This window comes from Eptatretus burgeri, chromosome 3 (genome assembly GCF_056783735.1).
Source record: "Eptatretus burgeri isolate ZD-2024b chromosome 3, Ebu_testis_v1, whole genome shotgun sequence".
NCBI lineage: Eukaryota > Metazoa > Chordata > Myxini > Myxiniformes > Myxinidae > Eptatretus > Eptatretus burgeri.
The window spans coordinates 129,476,759-129,502,577 of NC_140963.1; the positions used below are offsets into that span (position 1 = coordinate 129,476,759).

The 25,819-nt window shown below is 43.7% G+C and overlaps 1 protein-coding gene across 2 annotated transcripts in view; it reads right to left on the minus strand.

The window, feature by feature from the left end:
• The window catches only part of LOC147030962 (macrophage mannose receptor 1-like), a 164,131-nt gene that overhangs the window by 23,506 nt on the left and 114,806 nt on the right, over positions 1-25,819 (minus strand). For both annotated transcript variants that reach the window (XM_085875566.1, XM_085875565.1), the window contains exons 17-23: positions 22,926-23,026; positions 21,433-21,575; positions 18,504-18,618; positions 18,236-18,387; positions 5,018-5,117; positions 4,591-4,823; positions 809-974 (exon numbers count right to left, since the gene is read on the minus strand). In XM_085875566.1, coding sequence (XP_085731692.1) covers positions 809-974; positions 4,591-4,823; positions 5,018-5,117; positions 18,236-18,387; positions 18,504-18,618; positions 21,433-21,575; positions 22,926-23,026 — 1,010 coding nt within the window. The remainder of the gene's footprint in view (positions 1-808; positions 975-4,590; positions 4,824-5,017; positions 5,118-18,235; positions 18,388-18,503; positions 18,619-21,432; positions 21,576-22,925; positions 23,027-25,819) is intronic.

The window sequence follows — 25,819 nt, forward strand, 5'->3', positions numbered from 1 at the left end:
CTCTTTAAACCCTGTAGACAATGTCGACCCTTCAACCCGATTGACCCCTTTAGACACTGAGACTGTGAAGACCCCTAACTACGATTGCAACATACCCCTTAGCACTTTGGAACACTCAAGACCCTTATCGACCCCTTCAGATCCTTTGGACCCTTTAGACCATTTAGACGTGTAGACCTTTTAAACCTGTTCGACCCCTTTTTACGCACACCACACAAACATCTATGGAGTCTTCTTGCAATATACAGACTCTACCTTTTTTTCAGCAAATAATGCGCAAACTCTACCCACCTCGTGGGTGGGTTCGCTGCCAGTTGTTCAATAAAAACAACTGCTTCTGGTTTCAGTGTGAATTGATAGTTATATGCAGGTTATACTTTCTATTCGTTTTTACTACAATCATCAACATAGTTCAATTTTTTTATTTTTTTACTCTATATCTAACTAGCAATACAAATATTAAACGACTGTATGACAAAACAATAATAACCATGCTTGTTCTAAATTCCAAGTCCCATCACACAATAATCTTACAATCAACCATTCCGATCAATCAAAGCAAATCATCACAAGAAAATGCAGAAAGTTTCATTTTCATCAACAGTACCTACTTCATATAATCCACAGCATTTCATCGAATGCAGCATTGTAGTGGAAGCTACAGTTTTTGGGAGCTGCTACAGGAATCTCATGGTAAAAGGACAATCTGCTTTTCCTCACTTTCCTCTCTCCTTACCAACAACCTCCTCACATGCATATGCAAGAATGAAAAAAAAAAAAAAAAAATTAAAAAAAAAAAAGGTGCCACCTGCTACGATGCTGCACACAGCACTGTGAGCAGAGCTGCAGTACTCAGTCGTCCAAGAGCCATCTGCAGACAATATTGTACACCCAGAAGCAACCTGAGGTTCTCCAGGACCCCAAGCAGAAAATTGTAGCTCACGTCCATCAACCGACTTGTACTCCTCTGTGGACTAAATGAGAGTAACAGCGACAATTAATCAAACAAAGAAACAAATATAGCTGCTGAACCAATAATCAAACTGAGCTGTATGTGTTGCGCAGTGGTAAGGATAATTACATTGTGGTGCTCCATGTCACTAGGTACAGTAGGTGTATATATTATAAAGATGACACAGTTTGGAACACCATTCACTGCACAAGAATAGTAAGTGGGGAGGTAGAAGGAACTTTAATGGGAAATTGTAGTCGGAGACCCATGCAGCTAGATTATCTCTCAATGAAACTGATCAATCCGTTTCCTTGACCGAATGATCAGTTGATTGAGAGGCAAACTCAGATCTTTCCACGAACCAGACAACAAGTGTGTGTCCACTCTCAGGAAAACTAGGAAACAACATCTTGCCAACCTCAAGATTGAACTTTCAAACTTGTCTCCCTCCTGTAAAGCTTGGCGGCACCTTGTTACCTCCGCCACCGAAGGTGAAGGAGGTTATGTTTTCACCCCTCTCTGTCTGTCTGTTTGTCTGTCTGTGTGCAGGATATCTCAAAAAGTTGTGGACGGATCTGGATGAAATGTGGTGGGAAAGTTTGGTGTGTGACAAGGACGAACTGATTAGATTTTGGTGAAGATATGGATCCGGATCTGGCTACGAGAATTTGTTTAGTGATTCTTCGCCATTGAGAGATAGGGCCAAAAATGATATATAGCATAATATCTCAAAAAGTTGCAGACGGATTCTGATGAAACTTGGTGGACACATTAGGTTTGTGGCAAGGAAGAATTGATTCGATTTTGGTGAAGATCCGAATCTGATCATTTTTAATGTGATTCTTCACCATTGAGAGATCGATCGGGCTAAACTAATATATAGCACTATATCTCAAAAAAGTTGTGGACGGATTCAGTGAAACTTGGTGGACACGTTGACTGTGTGATAAACAAGAATTTATTCAATTTTGGTGAAGATCGGAATCTGGATCTGGATCCGAAAATTTTTGAAATGATTCTTCACCATTGGCCGGGCTCAAAATGATATATAGCACGATATCTCAAAAAGTTGTGGATGGATTCAGACGAAATTTGGTGGACAGGTTGAGTGTTTCGCAAGGACGAATTGATTCGATTTTGGTGAAGATCTGAATCCGGATCTGGATACGATAATTATTTAATTTTTAAAGTTATTCTTCACCATTGAGAGATGGGGGCCAAAATGAAATCGTACTGTATAGCATGATATTTCAAAAATGTATTGGGCCCGATATGTTCTCATGGATCAGGCATTACGTGGCGGAGGTATGCTCTCCACCGAGTGCCCTTCTCGTTAAGTCTGTTTCTGCAGGATAGTCTTCTTCCATCCCTTCCCTCACTTCAAATTGCACCACAGCCAACTCGACTCGTGAGAAGGCCGAATGCCTCAATTCTGGTTTGCTTCCAAATCTTGAGTCCCCAACCCCTCGCTCTCTGTACCCTCCCTACGCTGTTGCACCAAACTTCTCCTGGACTCTGTCTTTTGCACCTAAGAAGGTGGAGCAGTTACTGGCAACTGTCGACCTTGATTCTCCAATTGGAGTGGATTTTTGTGAAGATCCGGCTCGCATGTCCTAAAAGCTCGCACGGCATCAACTCGCATGTCCTCAAAACTTGCTATGCCGACCTTGCACATTTTGTTTCTGCTCTGGTCACCCTATCATTTGCTCTCGGTCATCTCCAATCTGCTTGGAAGTCAGCCAAATCATGACATTACATAAATAAGGTGAAAAAACAAATCCTCTTAACTACAGGCCTATCAGGTTGCTTGAAATCATCAACAAGCTCATGAATCCATCATCGCAGTTGACATGAAATCCTTCCATTTATCCAACAACCTCATCTGAGATCATCTTTTTGGATTCAGACCTGGTCACTACCTCGGACATGCTGCTTCTGCTCTCCCAAAAAATGGATGGAGGCCCTCAGTATCAGACATGAGATCAGGGCCATATCTCTCGCATTCAATGCAGTCTGGCACACCACCTTGCTTTTCAAACTCTCTGTCTATGGCATCCAAGGTCAACTCCACATATGTTCAGCCTGGTGGAAGTATGCACTCTACCAAGTGCTGCTCTAGTTGTATTATGGTTTTGTCATTTGTTATATACAGCCAAAATGCTGTTGCATGACAACAATGTGACTTTCATGGATCTGCTACCCACCCAAAGATAACTGGAATGGCTGCTGATCCCACTTCTGACACCACTTATTAATTGGGTGACCGTTTTTACAGCCATTTTCCCTGCTGTGCAGGGGTTGGGCTTTTTCTTGAGGAAATGTTTTATGGCCGAATGCCCTTCCTGACGCCAACCCTGGTCGCCTCTTACAACACACAGGGATATGGTACACCTATTCTAACCAGGGCATACACCGGGACCAGTACACTGGTACTCACTTCGCCGACCTCAGAAGGATGACAGCCTGAGTCAACCCCCTGGTGTTAATTCAGCAGCCAACGGGGATTGAACTCAGGACCCTGGCATCCCAAGCCACCACCCTAACCACTAAGCCAACACCAGGCTTTTATTAATTGGGTAATAAACCTTAATTAATACCATACTGTAGACAGTTCTTACACAAGATATCCTTACCCTATACTGCTCTATGATGGACCCTCACCGCTTCCTCGGTGCACAGTTTACATAGAACTTACCTCTAACATTTCCCGAGTACAAATGGTGTAAATCTAACCAACTCAAGCACACCATCTATGCTATCCTTAACACATTCTACCTGTGGTCCCCTCGCCGCCTTCCACGTAACACTATACAATCGAGTCATTAAAGGAATTCCAAAACAAACTTCGTAATTCGTTCGAGACAAATTTAAGTCAGATCCAATGAGTGGTGTAGAAAAAATAACTGATATTCAACACTTAAATCATGTGAGTGATGCAGGAAAATGTGGAACAAAAACTGAAGAGAAAAAAAGAAAACTCCCTGATCTTTTGTATTTATATTTTGTTCCTTAGTTACGATTTCCTATTTCATCATTTTCCATTTCTTGTATACTGTATTTAAAAAAATAGCAATTTCTCATTTTCCCAAACACGAGGTGCGCTCACACGTTGCTTCACCGATGGGTTTGATCAAAAGAGCGCATGTTGTACATCACAAACATATTGCATATCTATCTGCAAGTCGCAATGAGGATGTAAAATGAAGTGAAACACGTGAAAAAAAAAAGGATCTTTTATGACACGTACTTGTTGAAGTTGTTGTTATTGTCATTGTGGCTGTAGTTGTTGTTTGTGAGCTCCTTCTGGATACAATTATGTTTTTCTATTGCTTCAAGAAGTATTACTATATGTATAACTTTGTGTGCTCCTTCCACGTCCATCACACATTATTCTAGTGTGTTCCTATTCTCGTTGACTAATAAAATTCTACGACAATAGGAACCCACTAGAATAATCGATTATTAGCTTTCCAACCAAGTAGATCGATTATTAGATTTCCAACGGTGCCATTTTTTATTTTTTTATTTATTATTTATTATTCTAGGACACAGACACTTCTCCTTTTAGCAATTCATGCGATCTGTGTTTGGTCTTTCGTCGGAATCTTGCTCATATGTCCGACTTTCACATCACATACCGTGTTGCTGAAAACACCGATCCACAGAGGTCGTCCAAAGTGAAACGCTTGAATAGTAAGAAATGCCTGGTGAAGACCATTGGGCACGCTCGCAAGCCCACCCCCATTTTTGGAGCATGCTTTCTTAGCCTCCCACCAGGACTTTTTTTCCTGAAGTATTGTGTACACCGTTCCCTCGTATGGCATACCACGAATGAGTCGAAAAGGCGTTGGAGACGCTACAGCAAAATGATCTAGGAAGCCATATCAGTAAAAACAAAAGTGTCAATTAGATTACATGAAGATAAATGTCCAATATTGTTGGGGTTTGGGTGGGAGATCACAAGAATGGCTGGTTCATTAAGATTTACTTAATTCCATCAAATGAACTTGTACACTACGTTCCATTTGATATTGCTTTCCAAAGAAACAAAGTGCTGCATCTCACCTTTCCGTGTCTCACAGATAAATGCGTATTCAGTCATGCATTTATGAACACTCCATTCTCCAGCATGCATTGGGTTTGTGCTCAAGGCCACACAATCTTTCTGCCATGGTAAGACCAAGAAGAAGAAGAAGAGATGAAGATACTTGAATCAGTGGTGACAGAATTCAACTTGACTGGCAAGATGAGTTTGAGGAACATATCGCAAAAATAATGCACTTAGGATTTCCAACTCCATTATTACAGAGTGCATTAGTGGGAAATGCTCAAGGATTACAGGAGATTCCACATTTGAAACAACACATTTTGTTAAAAAAAAACAAAAAACAAACCAGAATCCCTGCAAACAAATATTACATATGCAAAGAAAGCAGAGTGGGAGGGGGCTTCAAACTCATTTATAATCCATTAATTCCTCAAAATATTGTTTTTATAGACATTACTGTATTTGCATTTTCTGAAAGCTTCTAACTGGCTTGTCTTTGAGCACAACACTGACCACCATAATCTCATTCCAATCACAGTTAGACAAATTAATCAAGGGAATGAATGAACAGGGAAAGGAGGCGAAAAAAAGAAAAACTAGAACGGGCACTCGTAGAGCGCATACCTTCGCCGCAGCCACTAGTTACCTTTGTATTAAGTTGTCCACAACGCATCTCAATACAAATATGCATTTCGTGACCCCCATGACCTTTGACCCACAACCGCTACCTCGGGTGACAATAGTACTATACATTGTGTCATTTCAGAAGATGGGGAATTGAACACTGAACAATTTGGAGTTAATTTGATGTAAATCGGAAACATATTAACCGTTTTCATCATGAAAAAACGATGTTGACCTTTTTGTGACCTTGACCTTTGATCCGATCGCTCCCAAAATCTAATGGATTTGTCCTTTCATGATGCCCAACAAATCCAAAACGATTAAAGCCTCTCTGCGTTTTGTTGTTTTTTTGCGTTAAGTTGTCCACAACGCTTTCCGATATAAATGTGAATTTGTGTGACCCCCTTGACCTTTGACCCCCAACCGCTGCCTTGGGTGACAAAAGTACTATACCATGTGTCATATTAGAGGATGGGGAATTTAATTTTGAACATTTTGGAGTTAATTTGCTGTAAATCAAAACAAAATTGACAATTTAATCGCGAAAAAACGATTTTAACCTTTTTGTAACCTTGACCTTGACCTTTGATCCGATCGCTCCCAAAAGCTTCGCCTGGCGTCCTTGAGTAACTGCACATCATCTCTGAAAATTTCATGCAAATCGGTCCAGCAGTTTTTGCGCAATGTTGTCCGCACACGTATTTACCAATAAATAAATACACAGGGGTCAATACAATACCTTCGTCAAACGAAGTTTGCGAAGGTAAAAAACCAGTAACCTGCAAGTAAGAGAGTTGGGTGAGTAGGCTAAATTGGGGGAGAAGGGGGATCGCAGATCGGGATTAAGGAAGAAGTGAGATGGTAGTGCACCCTCTGCTGGAAGACCGAGAGTGTGGAGTGTGATTGAACTTCCACCCGAGGGCAGTTCCACAAAAGAGATAAATGAGCAACAAAAGAGTGGAGGCGGGCCGAGAGTTTAACCAGGAGGGTGATACTGGAAGAACACAGATGAAGAACCATGGAAATATAAAGGTAAGTTTATTTGTTGATCCTTCCAGAGCAAAAGGGTAACACCTGAGATTTGCCAGAACTAAAAGAGGTGTTCCATTTGTCAGAACAGCCTCCATTCACTTCCAGATTAGCAGAGGGTGAGGCAGCAGCTGCCTGCCTGTCCGTAGGATGGAGTCGTCCTTGTTGGCATCCTTTCATCTTCATGAGACGACGGAAATGCAACATCTTGGTGCTGACAATTCATCTTGTACTGCACTTTAGTTGATGGCTAAACAGTCCAATTTGTGAGTGATGGAGACTTCTGTCAGTGCTGCATGTGAGGTCTGTTGTGGGGTGGTCCTGACTGTTACTCTGCTTTCTATGTTGGCACCTGTTTTGTAGCTGTTCAACCTATAGTTTGTCGTGATCGCATGTACTGTCCCAGAGATGGTGATGTCATTCTTCTGTTTCACACCAGTGTCTCCCATGTAGCAATCTTGACTTTGAGAGCATTCATGTCACACTTGCAAGCATCCATGAACTGCAGATTTGGGAATCCTGCTGGTCTGTTTGCTTCCACTAATTTCCCCATACAGCATGTCCTTGGGGATGCATCCATCTTGAATCCCATGAACATGACCAAGCCAGCGAAGCCATTTCTGTTTGAAGAGTGCCAGGTGGCTCAGCAGGTTTAGCATTTGTGACTGTCCTTTCTACAAGATGCTGAAGATGAGTGAAGTCAGCAAAAATGGATGTTGTTCAGCTTTCTTTCTTGGCAGCTGTAAGTTGTCCACATTTCTGCCTCAAAACAATGTTCTGACAATGTAAGCATTGTCGATCAGCATCTTGGTCCTGATGGTCATTTTTCTGTCACTCCTGGCATGGTTTGTGAGTCAGTCAAAGGTAGTGGCTGCCTTCCTAATCACTGTGGATTCCAGGAAGCAGAATTTGGTGACCACTTCCAGAGGTGTGTTGAGTGTGATTCGTGGTGGATGTGTGACATCTTGTCACATGAAAACAGCTTTCTTTATGCTAGTAGTGATGGAAAACACGATAAGGACACGAGAAGAGATGATCCATGAGACTTTGGAACTGGTCTTCTGTGTGAGCGACTCATCATCATAGAGGAGTTCTCTGATCAGGACACACTGCAGTTTTGTCTTGGCATCAAGTCTGGATAGGTTGCACAGTTTTCCCTCTGATGACATGTGCAGGTATCCTCCTTCAGTGTCTTCAGCAAAAGCTTATGTTGGGACCATGGTGCAAAATAAGGCTAAACAACATGGGGGTCACAATGCATCCCTGTTTCACCCCACTCTTTATCTCAAATCTGCCAGATACAGTGCTGTTGAGCTGTACAGTTCCCTGTGTGTTGTGTGCAAGGAGCAGATGAGGCTGAGGAGCTTTGGGGGCTGGCCAATGTTCTCCAAGGTCTTGAAGAGTCCCACTCTGCTGACGGTGTCAAATACCTGAATGAGATCAACGAAAGCATTATGTTGAGTGGTGTGTGTTGTTCCCTACATTTCTCTTGAAGTTGGAGTAGGAAAAGACCATATCCAAAGTAGATCTACCTGCTGTGAAGCTGCACAATGTCTCTGGGTATTTGTGATAAGGAAGTTGTTCGAGCCTCTTCAAGATAACCTTGGCAAAGGCTTTTCCTGTGATGCTGATGAGTGAGATACCATGGTAGTTGTTGCAGTCCCCAGGGTAGCCAATGTTTTTATAAAACGTGATGATGTTTCCATTATGCATGCCCTGTGGAATGGATCCTTTCCTCCAACAGAGAAGGAGGAGGTCATGGAGATGTGGCAGCAGACAGACAGGACATTTCATATTTGAGAACTTCAGCTGGAATTCTGTCCTTACCAAGTGCCTTTCTGCTTGCCAAGAAATAAATGGCTTTTTCCAGCTTGAATGTTGAGGGTTTCATGTCTTGTTCATCCATGATGGGTAGCTGAGATAGAGCGCCAAACACAGGATGGGAGATGTACAGCTCAAGGTGGTGTTTCACCGAGTGAGACATCTGCCTTCTTGTTTTTGGTGAGTACTTTACCATGTAGAGGTTTCAGAGGGGCAACTTTGGTGATGGTAGGGCCAAACACCTTTTTGATCCCATCGAACATGGTACAAAAGGTTTCCTCTGTTTTTTTTTTTTTGTATACCTTGTCGAGGCTCGTATGAGAGCTAACAAACAACACACATCAAGGGGGGGGGGCATGAGACAGGAGGGGAGGGAGAGGGAAGGACAAAACAGTGAGGAACAGAGACAAGGGACGAGGGGAGGGAGGTAAGGAGTGTTGTTGAAAGAGTGTGGGGGATTGCAGAATAGCTAGGGGAGGTGGCTGAATGAGGAGGAGAATAGGCTCTGTGGTGCTGGGGGAGAGGGGGGAGAAGAGAGGGGGGAGAAGGCAGTTGAGGATTTGAGGAGGTGGAGTGAAGAAATGGAGGTGAGAGGGCAGTGGAAGGAAGCAGCTTTGTGGATGGGAGGGGGGCAACTTTGGGAAGGATGAGTGAGGGGGATGAATGGTAGGAGAAAGTTGAGGGGGGAGTTTTTCAGAGAGGTGAGAGGGAGGCTTGGAGGGAGAAGAGTGGGATGGTTGTTTTGAGAGTGAGGGGTGAGAGGAGTGAGTTGGCACTGAAGTTGGAAAAAAAAGAATGGTTGATGGAAAGCGAACATTCACAGCAAACTGGGGTTTTTAAACGTTTTCGGTCAGTCATGCGATTAAACACATTTCTTGAGGGATGCAATAAAGGTGAATTCAGAGAATGGAGAGAAGAAACGCTGTAACAGTTGGATTTTTTAGGCAAGGTATGAAGGAGAGGTCGAATTGAGAGCAGTCTGTTTAAATAGCAGAAGAGTAGTGCATTATGATACAGTAAAGAGAACCACACATGTGAAAGAGGAAGGTGAAGCATTATAAGAGATCGTTTTTATTATTATTATTAATGTTTGAGAGAGTTTTCAACACATTAGTTCATGGAAGTGTTGTAGAAAAAAAAGAGGAAGAAGAAGAAGAGGAGATGAAGAATAAGAAGAAGAAGAATCGGAGAAAGGTAGCGTTTTTTTTGTTGTTGTTGTTTTTTTTATTTAAGATAAGAAATAGAGTGATTAGTTGGGAGGGATGGGGGACGTTAAGAGAATGGGAAAGATAGAAATTGAAGATAATGGGGAGAAAAAACAAATAAACACGATCGTACACCGAGGGGAACAAAGGGTAGGCCTCAAGCCTCAAGGATAGACCTCAAGCACCCAGTAAGACAAGTTTGATGAAATCTCACAAAACAGCACGATTTTTGAAACAAAACCGAACTAGGAACACACAGTACCATGTAGGTGAGAAAATAAACAGTTAAAACGGGACAGATAACGACCGGAAACTTAACTTTGAGATCGTCAACAGGGAGCCCCCAAGGAGACCTGCCAACGCTCCAAACCCAGAACTGGAAGTCAAGCTGTTCGGCTGTCAGTGACGATCTGGATTTTTTGACAAAGGATGATCCAGTATTGCTTTGCACAGTACCTTGCAGTCTTCTACACTCTGGTATTTGCCAGCTTCAGTTATTGAAGTGTCTTAGCTATGGTGTTGAGGTTGTGCCTCAATTTGGTCACATGTTTTGCATCGATGTCTGGTACCGGTTTACCAGAGTATGTCTCGAGCCAATATTTATTTCTGCTTCTGCCTTTGCCAAAAGTGGTTGCTGCCATCTCATAGATGATCAAATGAAAGACTGAATACTGCATTGGAGTCATCAGAAGGAACCCGAAAAAAAACAAAGAGCAAATATAGAGTCATCAGGAGGAATATGGATAGGAATTCAGGTTTCGGCTGCTACTCCTATATCCTCAAACTCATCCAGGTGTATCCAAATGAGCCTTACAAATATTTTGTAAGAATTCACTTCTCCCAAGATAGATAAATAAAGAAAAGGAGACATTAAAAGTGCAAGAGGTTAAAAAAGAGGAGAATTAGCATAAAAGAAAAGAACAAGAAAGAATTAGAATGAATAGAGAGAAATGTGAAAAAGTAGAAAGAGGACCGAGCTTAAATCACTCGAAGACTCATCAGCATTTTCTGGCATGCCTTCAACAAGTAGGAACTGCTCAATGGCCTCTGAGAACTGTTGGCATTTGGCATGATCTTTCATGGCTGGAATGTTAATACGTATGATGCATTCATATTTATAACTGTGGAGCTTTTGAGATGGCACCTTCATTCTCCTTATGACCAAAGAGTGGTCTGTATCGCAGTCTGCACTATGGCAGGTGTGGGTGTAGAGGACACTGGACAGGTTACATCTTCTGCTGATGACCAGGTCAAGTTGATAGCAATGCCAAGGTCTTGGGTGATGCCATGAGACCTTGTGCTGATGCTTGCCCTGGAAGAATGTGTTGGTAATGCAGAGCTCACTCGAGGCACACAGCTCAAGTAGCAGGTGCCCGTTCTCATAAATCTTGCCAAAGCCATGATGTCCAAGGCTTGTTGGCCACGAATCTCCATCTGATCCAATGAACAAGCACATTAAGGTCATCAAGGACAATTGGCTTCTCGTCACATGGCAGGTGCTCCAAAACCTCATGCTGGGAGATGCAGAAATGATCTGTCTTCCACATTACCATACAAAGTTGGTGCATAAACACTGAAAATGGTGGCAAAACCTCTGTCAGATGCAAGACGTAGAGAGATAATGTGTCCAGAAGTTGCCACTGGTTTCTCATTTTTCTGCATCAGTCTGTTGCTGCAAAGCCTATAGCATGCTCGCCATGCCAGTAGAATGTGTAGTTGGCTTCACGTACAGAACACGTCAGCCAGTCTTGTCTCCTGTAGGGGAGCGATGTCCATGTCTAGTTTATGTAGCTCACAGTTCAGCAGTGTATCTTGCGTGCATTTCTGTTGACTGTCGGTTCACACCAGGTCATATGGTCGTGTGCGTTCTCGCTTCCAAGCTGGAAAACTTTAAATTTCTCTTTCTGTTTTTTGGGTCCCCACTTTCCATTTGCTATTCAAGAAAGAAATCCATTATCACCATGCACCCAAGAAGACAGGCAGATGGTGGTAGGTCAGTGCCTTACTGGCTGGGGCCTGTCCAGCTTCAGGCAGGTGGTGATTAAGCAGTATGTGATGATCCTTTCCATCATCAGAGGTAGCCCATGATGCCCGTGCACCAATCGAGCTGGACTTACAATTTGTAAACTGCTAGCTCACATGTTTGTGCACTTCCTGGTGAGAGTAAGGATGAAGTGTCCTCTCCACAGTTTGTTGCATTGCCTGGTTGGAGTTTTGGAGGAACAGACTTGCCCAGTATTTTGGACCCCATCTCGACCTCGCATGCACAATCCAGAGGAAAGGATGGGCTATTCATCCTTTCCTCTGGATTGTGCATGTGCATAATATAGATCACCTGTGGAAAAAGGAAGACACGGTTTTTCCAAAACATCTGAGAGGTCATTTATGTAGTTGAGAAACAAGAGTAGGTCTGACACTGCTTTGGGGTCTTCCAACTTCCACTGGGTGATGAGAGGGTTCCATTGATATCTACGTGTTTACTGCGCAAAAAGAGGAACAGCTTGATTTTGACAGACACCCTCCCTCTCCCCTATCCCATTGACCTTGGGAGGGTGGAAGGCTGAAAGAGCAGAGACCTCGACAGGAGGAAAGGCAATAAAAAAAAACAGACAAGTTACTGACCTGTTTGCGATGTGAGAGCAACATGCTTTGCGTTTCAGCATTATTGTTGAGATTCCAATAACTCTGAGTGCTTTGGATTCCACAGATTCCATGAGACACAAGTGTGATGCCAGGGAACAAGCCCATAGTAGATAGCAGTACTCCACAGAGTTATAGAATTGTATGACTTTGCTTGCAATTAGAAGCAAGCTAACTAATGTCTCGTGGGAAATATCTGTTTTTGCACCTTTTTTTTTTTTAGAAATCGGAGTGGTGTTCGCAAATATCCCAGCAGATGGGAGGTAGCCAGCGGTGAAGGATAAGCTTCAAAGACCATACAAAGAAGAAGCAAGAGCAGCAGAGCAGAATTTGAGGGCATGGGAAATGATGCACCTGGGTTTGTCGCTTGTCAAGAGTCGAGACTGCAGAGAACTTTCTCTACCATCTCAGATGTGAAAGCGATTGTGGATATGAGTGGGAAAATGGGAACAGAGTGGGTTAGGTACGCGGGATTTGAAGGCAAACCCCGAGTTATGATATTGTGCCGTGTCCACAGCAGAGACTGTGATGATGCCACTTGAGTTGAGTGAGATCATGGAGGGGAAGCATATGCTGCAGAGACAGATTTGATAAGGCACCACCAAAACTTTGAGGAAGGAGACTGTTTGGAGAGTTCAGCCCTGAGATCAGCAAGATATTGTTTTCTTTCTTGCCTTGGAAAGGACACACACGAGTTATGAGCCTTGTGCAGCAACTTCTTCTTTGACGGCCACTATTATCCCACATTGTGGGGTCGGCCGGGGGTAGCTTGGCCCGAGTCTTCATGAACTGGCTGGCCAGGCCTGCCGTTCGACTAGTTCGGGCAGGAATTTGGAATTTGGCCGAGATGCCGGCGATGGCTCGCCTACTCTTTGCAAAGGACATCATGGGATCTTAAACATCCACCAACAAATGCTGGCAGACGGGACACCCGTTTAACGTTCATCCGAGGGACAGCACCCACATTGATGAATCACCCTGCCTGTGAAACACCAGGATGGCAGTTTATAGCTAGGTCGGGAATCTAACCCAGGCTCGATGACTTCGAGGAAAGTGTGCATTTCAGGTTGGCTATCATATCAGGTTAAGAGAGCAAACTGCTTGACTGCAAGTACCTCTGTGCAGGATTAAATGTCCTCAGGTGGAGAGGATGGATTGCATAGCTGTATGTGAGATGGGATAAAATGGTGCATGGGAGAGAGTAGCCTTTTGTGGAAGTATCCTCAGGCAGAATCAAGATTAGATGCTGTGGATATGGCAGCCCAATCCCTTTGAGAGAAAGTAGATATCAGTCCCTGTCAGTTGGCCTATGTGAACAACTCGATTCTGCGGCATTCAGTTTGCTCACTCACAACAGCCAGGAAGAAATTAACAATGAAAAGAAAGTGACAGAGGAGCAAAACGTTCCGAGGAGGAATGGTAGAGGTTACATGCAACGTTTGTCAGTTCCAGATCCGGAAGGAAGGAAATGCTATGAACAGAGAAGTGGGTTGAGAAGTTCACAAGTTGGACCAGAGTCACAGAAACCCTTAACTGCAATGCCACGGGTGGTTGATGCAGATCTGATTCCCAACCAGATGGCGTGGTATCAGTTTATATCGTCACAGAAGTGTAACAGAAAGTTGGGAGGAATGGTCATGAGTTAATCTGTGTTAGCAGAGATAAAGGTAGGTGGAGAAGGGGAAGTTGAGCCATGGGGTAAGTTGAGCCACCCCCTATGGATTTTCTCCACTGCATGTTTCTCCTTTGTCTAAAACTGCTTTTTTCCTTACATCAACAAGCAAAGTATGTGACTTGTTATGAATAGATGGTGCCACCTTTCAGCTCTCTCCATCCTGCCACTTCCAGCGGAGGGTGGCTCAACTTACCCCCATCTCCCTCACATGAGCACTCATCATCACTGTGCGTACAGTGCACCACACAGACAAAGATTAGGTGGTTGCAGAAACGTATATGAAGCTTGAGGTATTCCAGCAGGAAAGAAGGGTTTACAATGGACAATGTGGACTGGAGTTCCTGGCATCGACAAGAACACCACCATCGACCTGCCAAAATGGAAGAGAGCTATCCTGACATACAGGATAAAAATCTTGGAATTGTGAACTATCCATACATCATTTTAAACTTTAACGTTTTACTTGAATGAAGGGTCAAGGCTGGAGGAGTGTTCATAAAAAAAAAATCTTTGCTCCAACTGAAGCCGTCAACAATCTGTCCAGGATTGGTTTAAGCCTTGAAACGTTTCTCAGCTTGTCATAAACATTCCAAAAAACTCTGTCATGCGTACGAGCCTCCATTATTATGATATTGTTATGGTTGTGGGGGTAGATGGAGGAATTTAAAAGGAAAGTTAGGGTTGGAGAGAGTTGCTTGGTCGGTGGATGTGTAGGAGACATCTCGATGTAAATTAAGTAGGGAAATTGCGAGCTTAATTGTTAAGTGTCAGAACACAGGGGATGGTGAAGACCAATTTCCGCCAGCATGTAATTACCCCCTGTGACTTTCTCCTGCGTTTTTGTATTTACAAGCCAGCCATGAAAGAAGTGCCGAGCAAGCAGAAGCCCCATCTTCCCGGGTTTCGTGCCAGCAAGCCACGCCCGGAGGTGGATGATTGATGGGCGTGACGTCAGAAGCGAAGAGGTTTTGGTTTGGTTGGTTTTTTGGGGTTCGGTGTGAGGGATGCGGTTGAGAGACGACGGAGCTCGGAGATGGTGTGGAAGAATAGGGCATTAAGGCTGGCTTTCCTCTGATGCATGAAGAAGACGGCACGATTCTCATATTCGTGTTGAGGCAAATTTGCTCGCGTGGTGGAGCAAGACGCTGGTCACTGACTCTTGGCTGGTCGTGAGAGACAGACCTTGAAGCCTTGTATACATCACTGAAGAGACAGCGCCATTCTGCAAAGCAGCGGCATTTGTAAGCGCGATCGACGAAGAAGCCGCACGGCGGTTCCTGAGCCCTGATGTTGAACACAGCTTCACGAATTACCCCACGTACGTTTCCCACCCAGAGAGCGGCTCGGCGCCATTTTGGGGCGCATCTTCCCGCGCAGGAGGAAGCGCCTCGATCCAAAAATTCAGTGAAGACCATCTCTGAACCAAGCTCAGTGCCAGAATAAAGGGAGGATTTGCTTTTATTTTGTTTTCCCCTTGTCTGTATTAAAGTCTGTGTGTGGAGGCACCTCGACTTTAGACCTTAATAAACTTCACATATTATTATTCTTACTTTTTGAATTATTACCCTGGTAAATATTACTTTTATTTCCATTAAATCCCCATTTGTTTCAAGTTGCTGTGTCCGTGTATCTGTTGTGGGTTCAAGTATAAACCCCTTGTGATGTGCTTTTGTCGCTCCGCCAGTGCCGCCCTGCCCGTCCCGCGCGCACCATAATCTCTGAGGATCACGTGTCTGCCTCCTAAGGAAAACCACTCAGCGATCTGGACGTGGTCGGTGTAAACTGCCTGTCCACCACAATTGAGTCGGGGGTTTAACTTAACTGCCAGACCCACGACAATATTCTCTCGATAATAAAGAGAAAGGTTCACTGGCTCTCAGGATTTCATGTTTGCTTGTATTGTCCGACCTCTCAGAGAAGATAATACATACTGTTGTGGATTTCAGAATCGGGTCCGAGTAATGCACACAACATATCGGTCCTCAGACAGTTATTTACACAAATACGTGCTCAGAATAGACCCATCCCCTTGTCTGGTGGAATTCTAACTCTTTGATGCATTGGAGAAGGGTAGAGAACAGGTTCCTTTTCTTTCTTATGGGATAACCTTTTCCTCTTTACGACACGTTCATGACGTATGATTTTACATCAGTTTTCATTTTCTGCATGAGCGCTATTCACCGTTCGTGCACGCGATAAGACAGCAGTTAGCCCAGCGGAGACTAATTCTATTCCCTTTCCATCAAGACACATTGGCTTGGAAATAGACGACTTATTTACACAATTAACTTTGTTTATCATTTTCACATTGGATTTACAGGACATTTGAGTCATTAAACACCTCGTGGGCTTTTCCTGGACAGTTCATTCTAACGGTCAAACATGGCTGTGGTCTCGGATCATTGATCTCAGGCACCCACTTTTTTCCATTGACGTTCGACACCCGCCCTTTTCCATCGGCGATTGACACCCTGTTCCGCAGCTCTGTGGATGCTAACTGACTCTTCTTCGTGTCGGGCTGAACAAAGAGGTGATAATTGCCCATTGACGTTTTGTGAGTGCTTCATGTTTTTGCTCGGTTGTTCCGGCAAGTGGGTGCTTTCTGGCGTTCGTCCAGCACCCCGAACATGGTGTCGTAAGCCAGGCCTGTGTTAATTGGGAGTTGCACCTCGTTCGATGGTCAGAAGAGAATGATTGCGAGAATGGACGGTTGGAGGTCACGTGCAGCGATGCGCCAATCGGCAAGCTGGATTTGGCCAAAGTCGTGCTTGGGGCTCCCTCCGCCCACACTGGTTGCCTCTAAAAGGACAGCAGGACTGCCTTGTTAGCAGTTGGTGAGAGATCCTGCTCAAAGTTGGGGAGAGATCCTGATCAGAGTTGGTCAGAGATCCTGATCGGAGTTCCTGAGAGATCCTGCTGATGGTGGGTGACAGCTCCTGACAGTTGGGGACAGCAGCAAAGGCGGTTGGTGATAGTTGGACTGCTCCTGATGGATCTGCTTGGTACCTGGTTCTTGGTGTACCTGGCTCTTGACGTACCTGGTTCTTGGTGTAACTGGTTATTGGCTTACCTGGTTCTTAGCGCACCTGGCTTTTGGCATACCTGGCTCTTGGCGTACCTGGTTCCTGGTGGTGACGACGTGATGTCGATTGGTGTTCGAGCCTGTTTGCGGGTGGGTGCTCAGCGAGGCAGGACGCTGGCAGCGGAAACGAGGTAAGCTGTGGAGAGCTCATTTGGAGAGGTAGACCAAGGCACGCTCACACGTTTTGGGTTCTTTGGTAGATGCACGACGACTTCTGCCTTGGTAAGCCGAGACCAGATTTCTTTCCCCCCTGAATGGTCTGATGGGTATCCGTGTCTCACGTTTAATTGTTAAGTAAGGCGTAGTGATAAGCATCTGCTCTTTGTCCATTTTTTCTCGAAATGGTTGTTGAATTATTTGTATGTTTGAGATAATTTTTTGACTGAACATTTGATTTGAATTCATCCATTTAATTGACAAGGAAATAAAAAAAGTCCTTCAGTTTATTTATTTTTCTTCATAATAAATTCCTTGTTGACGTTTCAACCTGTCCGTGATTGTCATTTCCTTCCATTGATCCAGCATCGTCCGAACCGAGATAGACTGGGAGATTATAATTCCAAAACTAATTAACCTGTCATAGTCGGTGTGCACCAACGTTAAATGCTCGGCCGCATTCCTTAAGATCGAATCAAGATAAGATTGGTGCATCGCTGAGGGCGCGTTACCCGGTCAGGAGGCCACATGATCTCGAGTTAAATGGTTAGTTAGACGGTGGCCACTGGAACTCGTGGTTAATTGATTGGCATTCGTGGTTAAGTAACCTACCGCACCACGAAGCAAATTGTGAGCAGTGGTCCCCAGGTCCGGTTCTTCCGAGGAGAAACGAGGATAAACCCCCTCATAATACACTCGGCTGTAACATGGCTGTAACAATACCTTATGCCACATGGTCATAATAGTTTTTTGATGATGGCCACACTATGGCTGAAATGGCAGCCTTCAGCCTTTGCAAAGAAAAACCTTCTGAGTTAGCTGTGCCTCTATTTCCTGCACTTTTCACAATTTTGTGAAAAGCCTGTTTAATCCCTTACAATCTCCAATTGTTTCATCACAACAGTATTCACACTCGGGTAAAAAGATGGAAAATACCTCATGGTAACAATATGAATCTTTTTTGCAGATGTCGTGGATGTATCAATTAAATTTACAAACGCACAGACATTGATGATTCGATGGGTTGTCCCTTGCCCCAGTAAGTGTATCCTGTGGCCGTGTGTCCAGCCCAGACAAACTTCCCTTCCTTCATGCGATCTGATAGTCCCACCCACACCAGACTCTCCATGCTATGCAATAGCGTGGTCAGGAAGGCTGCGGAACAAAATCATAATGAACGCTTTGAGATCTTATTATGAAGACATTATAACTCCATGTTTATCAAACACTCATTTTTAACAATACATAAACTGTTCTATTTTGCTTGATACCTTGTTGCAAGCTGTTTTGTATACTTGCAAGATATCCTCCTTTACTGTGGCAGAAGCTGTTGGCAGCAACCCAATCCATCACCTCCGTTTCGTTACGTCCAAACATCCTGTAACACTGTCACAATTGTCACAAACAAATTACCAGCAACAGTTCCACTTCCCCCACCCCCCACCCCATTAATTAATCTCCATCAATTTATTTTCCCTACTTTTACTTTTTGTTATTAGCCAACTGACATTCCCCATTCCCAAACTTCTTTAACACTCGCCCTCTCTCACAGTCCCAAATTATGTAATTTATCAACTTCCATGTGGGAGTCATTCGAGTCTGATCCAACCATGATTTTTAGATCCTCGTGGAGGATCTCCAAGTCTTACTCACGTTGTTGTTCTTGTGGACGTTTTTGTTTCACAGCCTACAGTTTTCATCGAAACTTGCTGAAACTTGGCGTATATATGTAAAAATTCCCTGCGCAGACAGTAACCATCTCAGATTTTGAAAATTCCTCCTAGAAAAAAAGTTATGACGTCAAAATATCTCCGCGAATGGAAATCGCCTAAAAAATTATCTCCGAAACGAGGCAAGCTTTTTGAATTCTGTTTGCAGGAATCGAACAGGACATTAGCAGAGATGAATTACCGCACATATGATACATCACTATGACGTCATTCCTATTTTTTGACATTTTTTGTTTCACAACCCGGAATTTTCATCGGATCTTCGTGAAACTTGCCATGCATATGCAGAAAGCCCATGCGCAGGCAGTAACCATCTCTGATTTTGGAAATTCTTCTGAGAAAAAAGTTGACGTCATAATATCTCCGCTAATGGAAATCGCCTATATCATTATCTCCGAAACTCGGCAAGCTGTTTGAATTTTGTTTGCGGGAATCAAGCCGGGCATTAGCACAGATAATTTATCGCAAACCTGATACATCGCAATGACGTCATATTCGTTTTTACGACGTCATCATTAAGAGGACGAGGATCTGAGCTCATTCGAGCTTGTCATGAACAATAGTAACACAAATTGACCCTCAAATAAACTCATGTGATACTGTACAAAGCAAAAGGTGACCATAATCTCCCTCTCCCCATACTCACCAACTTTGCCATCTTTTATCTTCTCACTTCACAAACTTTTACAAAAACCCCGTGCTTAGAAATTTCTCATGATTACCAGGTTGCCTATCTGGAATGCACTAGAAGTTAGCTGAGTACATGCAACGTTTCTCTAGGGTCATCTTCTTCTTCTCCATTAGTATGCAGTGCATTGCTGCGAGTGGCATCATTGGTTGAGTGGGCACGGCTGTGACGCTGATAGAACGCCCCTGCAGGTTAGGGCAGAAATTCGGAATTTGGCCAGGCTGCCAGCAATATCTCGCCGACTCTTCGAGAAGGATATCGTGGGATCTTTTACATCCACCAATGCTGGCAGATGGGACACCCAGTTTAATGTCCATCCATATTGATGCCTTGTCCTGCCTGTGAGACACCAGAATGACAGTTTGTAGTTTCTTTCAGTGACAAGGTAAACCTTACCTTGTGTAGCTTTTCTTGGTTGCTTTTTGCAGTTTTCTTTGTCCAGAAGAGCATGGGGTTAATTATGGAAATCTTAGCCACCTGTTTAATCGATTCGGTGATAGCTGATTGGTCACTCCCTCCAATTATAGGTGGGAGACATTGTTGGGTACACTACATAGTGAATTGTGTCTGTGTAAAGACTTTTTTTGATTTTGGAATAATTGCATACCCTTGTGGTAATTGCCCTGAAATTTGATGTTCCACATTATTCTTCTTAATTCATCGATGTCAAAACAAAAAATAATGATGCTCCGGCCGATCCGCAGGGAGATGGTATGGAGATGGTGAGCAGAATGTAAATGAATATACAGTGCTTTCAGAAAGTATTCACACCCCTCGACATTCGTCACATTTTGCTGTGTTCCAGCCTCAACTTAAAATGGATTAAATTTAAATTTTTTTGTCACTGATCTATACAAAACACCCCATAATGACATAACGAAAACGTGTTTTTAGAATTTTTTACAAATTAATTAAAAATTAAAAGCTGAAATGTCTTGCAATAAGTATTCAACCCCTTTGCTATGACACTCCAAATTGAGCTCAGGTGCATCCAATTAACTTTGATTATCCTTGAGATGTCCTCCACAACTTGATTGGAGTCCACCCATGGCCAATTCAATTGATTGGACATGGTTTATAAAGAAACAGACCTTTCTATATTAGGTCCCACAGTTGACTGCGCATGTCAGAGCAGAAACTCTGCCATGAAGTCCAGGGAACTGTCCGTCGAACTCCGAGATAGAATTGTCAGGAGGCACAGATCTGGAGAATGGTATAAAACAATTTCTAGAGTGTTGAAAGTTCCCAAGATCATAGTGAGCTCCATCATTAGGAAATAGATGGAATATAGAACCACCCAGACTCTTCCTAGAGCCGGTCATCCGTTAAACTGAGCAACTTGGCGAGGACCTTCGTCAGGGAGGTGACCAAGAACCCAATGACCACTCTGACAGAACTACAGAGTTCCTTGGTTGAGATGGGAGAACCTGCCGGAAGGACAAGTCTCTGCGGCACTTCACAAATCTGGGCTTTGTGGGAGAGTGACCAGACAGAAGCTACTCCTGAGAAAAATGCACATGACAGCACGCCTGGAGTTTGCAAAAACTTTTTCACGTTGTCATTGTGGGGTATTTTGTATAGATCGGTTCCAAAAAGTTTAAATGAAATCAGTTTTTTTTAAATTCAGGCTGTAACACAACAAAATGTGACAACAGGCAAGGGGTGTGAATACTATCTGAGGGCCGCGAATGGTAAATATTACTCAAAAAATCTGAATCAAAAATCTGAATCAAAAAATCTATTACTGAATCGACTGCATCATCCTAACATCAAAATAAGCACCTGGTTGCCAAGCGTGTTCCAGCCAAGATGGCAGGCCCCGGGAGCAGGCAGCGTTGGAGCTTCGGTGATGCTCTCTCTTGCTCCAACTCTCCGCTTGCATATGTATGGCATTTTATAACCACAATTATCGTCATTCCACTGGCCTGAAAGGTAACAAGAACGTTTCATCCAAACCACACTACTGGTAAGCCCCTCAACTTAGCATTCAATAATAAGAACAACAGTTAGATGAATATGGGGAAATATGTGCAAAGTATGTTAACCAGAAGGATCTTTCAAGTCATGAATCATGCCAGAGGGGAAATGTGATCACAGGGTATATACATTGAGACATTGAGTCATTGGGGACAATGAAGTACCACCTGAGACGTTACATCATCACAAAATCATTCACTCAAAAACACAGTTGCCAAGATAACCCTCTTCGTGCTTCCTCAATCATTCATCACCACCACCACATTTCAAACAGGACTAACAGTTGACCCTTGACATAAATCTAGCTACATTTCAAATGCCTCTAACTCGGGTCTTAGCCCCTCTTACTTCAACAACTATTCTTAGCAGTCTTTCAGGCACTCGCTTCTTCCTCAGACAACACCACCACCACCACCTCCCGATGAACCCCAGCTATCATGTACTTCCTCTAGTTCATCAACTCACAATACAACTTACTATTCTCTTCCAAAAATTACTCCTGTCACTGCCTAAGAATAACGAGAGCAACCAGAGTCGATGGAGTAATGGCTTGAGTGTCTGCAGGTTGTCTGGCAGGTTGGCAGTTCAAATCCCGCCTGAGTCGAACCAAAGACTTTAAAAGTTGGATGTGCTGCTTGCTTGAAGCTCATGGCCTTTCTTGTGTCAAAGCCCCTTGTAAAGGAACTCATATTATTGTATTATAGCTGTTGCTCTCCTACCTGGTATAGTATAAACCCAAAATACTACAACTAATACCACTACCAGTTCTTTTAACAGCCCCAATTATTCCCACCTTATTGTGGGGTCCACATGGGACTGGCTGGATAAGCCCGATGTTCAACTGGAGCCGATTTGGATGGAAATTTGGAATTTAGTCAGGGTAACAACGATAACTCACTTACTCTTGAAGAAAGGCTTTTTATTTGGGGGAGGGGGGGGAATCTTTAACGTCCACAAACTATTGGAAGCAGGCAGACCACACAGCTTAACTTCCATCCAAGGGAAGGGACACTTTGTGAGGCGAAGCACTGCTTACAAAAGCAAACCCTAGACGAGATAGCTCAAAAGTGCGTGCACTGTCGTTGCACTTCGCTGTGGGAATTGGCATCAACTCCAAATGCATCCCATCAATCATCAGCGATTTACTTAGCCTGTCATTCACCATTATGTATATAAATATATAGAGATATAATTATCACATGGAGATCACAAGTAATAAAATCAGATACTGGAGCAATTGCCTCTTCAGTGTGATCATGTCACATTTGGCAAATTAAATAATGTCATTTGGCACTTACCATTTTTACAATTCATGGTGACACAGGTTTCCATCATGAGGTAGAAGTTTGGCTCTGATTTAGCCCAGTACACAAAATCTAGAGGTGTTTTATCAGTCCAACTAGGAAACAAAAGAGAGAAAACAGAAGAGAATGGGATGAAAAAAAAGGAGAATAATGGCACAAATGTATAACCATTTAATATAAAAGTACAAACGTATAACCATGTTATAACAAATCATGTAATATTTTACCCCGGTTTTGACACCATAGCGCCTACGATATCTTTCATGGCACAAAACTTTCATACCTCCTCGGTCACACCTCTCTCTCAACCAGATTGCTGGAGCCTGCTCAGGTGGCGGGCAAGTAAGATTCGTGCACACATGAAGAGGACCTTGCACTTTGAGAAATGGCTCCCCAAAGAGTCATAATCAGATGGTACGTACTTTTTTTCCCCATGCAGCTGAACTTCTAACCACATACAAAGCTTTCTTCCATAGTCTGATGGAGTACTGCTCTCCCCTCTGGGCTGGTGCTCCTGCCTCACACCCAGCTCAGCTTCACGCTGTGGAAACCAAGGCTTTTAGGATCATTGGTATCTCCCGCGATGAAGCTGAGTATTTGGGTGGGACTCGGTCTCTCGGTCTGTCTCTCACCATGGGCAGGTCGGTGGTCTTTCTGTCTTCTCCAGTATCCTCTCCGGCCAGGCCTGATGGTTGACTAGTTAGGGAAGGAATTTGCAATTTGGCCATGGTGCCAGCGATAGCTCGCCGACTCTTCATGAAGGACACCGTGGGATATTTAGCCAGAGAGAGAAAGCACCGACTATTGCCCCCTTCCTTATAAATGTAACACAGCCCCATCCTATAGACCATAGGCTCCCAAAAAGGTCAATCAATGTCAGACGATAATAGATATAGAAAGTCTACACCCCCTTCAAAATTTTCACCTTTTGTTGCCTTATAGCCTGGAATGAAGTTGCATTAAATCAGACTTTTTCCACCTTTATTTACACGTCATAACCCACAACTTCCAAGTGAAAAACAAATTCTACAAATTTCAGAAAATTAATTAAAAACGTAAAACTGGAATATCTTGGTTGGATAAGTGTCCGCCCCCCTGAGTTAATAATTGGTGAAAGCACCTTTGACAGCAATTACAGCTGTGTGTCTGTTGGGATTGGTCTCTGCTATCTGTGCACACCTTGATTGGGCAATATTTGTCCATTCTTCTGCACAAAACTGTTCAAGCTCAGTCAACTTATGTGGGGAGTGTTTGTGGACAGCAATCTTCAAGTCATGCCACAGATTTTCCATTTGATTTCGGTTGGGGCTCTGACTCGGCCACTCAAGGAAATTTATCTTTTTCTTCCTTCGCCACTCCAGTGTAGCTTTGACTGTGTGCTTCGGGTCATTGTCATGCTGAAAGGTGAACTTTGATTCAGGTGGAAGGAGCAGCTGTGGAACCAACCTAAACCCCAAAATGGAAGTCCAACCTTGGTTTGTCATGACAGTGGAAAAAGGTCTTCAATCGTTTGTTTTTTCCAAATCCTTTTTTGGTAGAAGAGAGAAAAAGAGGAAGAGAATCAAAGTGTAGAGAAGTCGAGGATGAGAATAAGAATAGAAGGAAGAATAAGAAAAATGAGAAGCAGACCGAGACTCACACAGAGGAGGCAATGTGTTTCTCTGCACCACATGATGTGTTGTGTTCTCCAACCATGCCTCGAGCTGCAGTGTCTTCCAGCTCAGTTTCTAGCGGCATTGTCCTCCGGCTGTGCCTCTTGTCGCGGTATTCTCCATGGACCGTATAACTGCATAGATTAGATTGCTCTTGTATCAAGGGAATTGTCAGAGTAGGTTGGCTTGTTAAAATGTGCTGAAGAGGCGACATTAACTTCAAGACAATGTAGAGTAAGTTTGTAAAACCTCTTGTAAAAGGCGAGGCCGGGCGACAATTTGGGCACAAACATCAAAGGCCCATGAGAAAGCACGATGCACTTTCCAAATCAGCATCGTGAACTATTTGGCCAGTGTGCTGCAAGTTATGGTGGCGAGGTCGGCTGTGGAGCCTTGGAGAGGGCCGTAAGACTTTTTATCGGGGCCACCCCGCAGGGTTTGATGGCCTGGAAGATGGCCCTGCCCACAAGTAGCAGGTGGCCAATGAAAGGGACCGGCTGTGCAATAAGACAGTCCCAGAGTTGATGAGAGCCGTGACCATTTGGAGCGTGTCAGTTGGAGCCAGACCTTTAGATAGGCAGCATCCCTCTGCTCATCACCATACCTATTTGCTTCATTGTTGTGCAGAGCAGGAGAACTGCACTGGAAATGACGAAGCCACCTCCCAATCCCACGCATCCACCTCAATGACCTCATCACCATCATCCTGCCCTGGCCACACCAGCTCTGTGCAACACCATAAATGGTCTAAAGGGTAAAGGTCTAAAGGTGCAAAGGTCAACACCAAGCACAGGCCATACAAGACCCAAAACCAGTTCATGCCTTGCTCAAGCCCTGACTCTTTCCCCATTGTTATACAAGTCCCAGTGTTTATTTTTGGCACCATCGTGGGTTATTTCTCTCCTTGTACAGATGTGTTTGCGTGTCCCGTCATCCCTATTTGGTGTCTGTTTACCAGTTGGTTTGTCCATTTTATTGATCGTGTGTTGTCTACCTTTATCCACATTTTTATTTTTGCAATAAACCCATATTAATTATAAGAGACGTTTTCCCACCTTTTTACCTCCTGCACGTTGCACCACCAGGTTTGGCTGCCATTTGGGTGATCCTTGAAGGTGATCCTTGAAGTAGTTGTAAGAATGAATGAAGTGAACTAAAACACCATTTCAGAATCTGCAGGGGTCTTATACCCCAGCTTCGAGGGATCTGTGTTAACAGACCCCTCCAACGCAATGA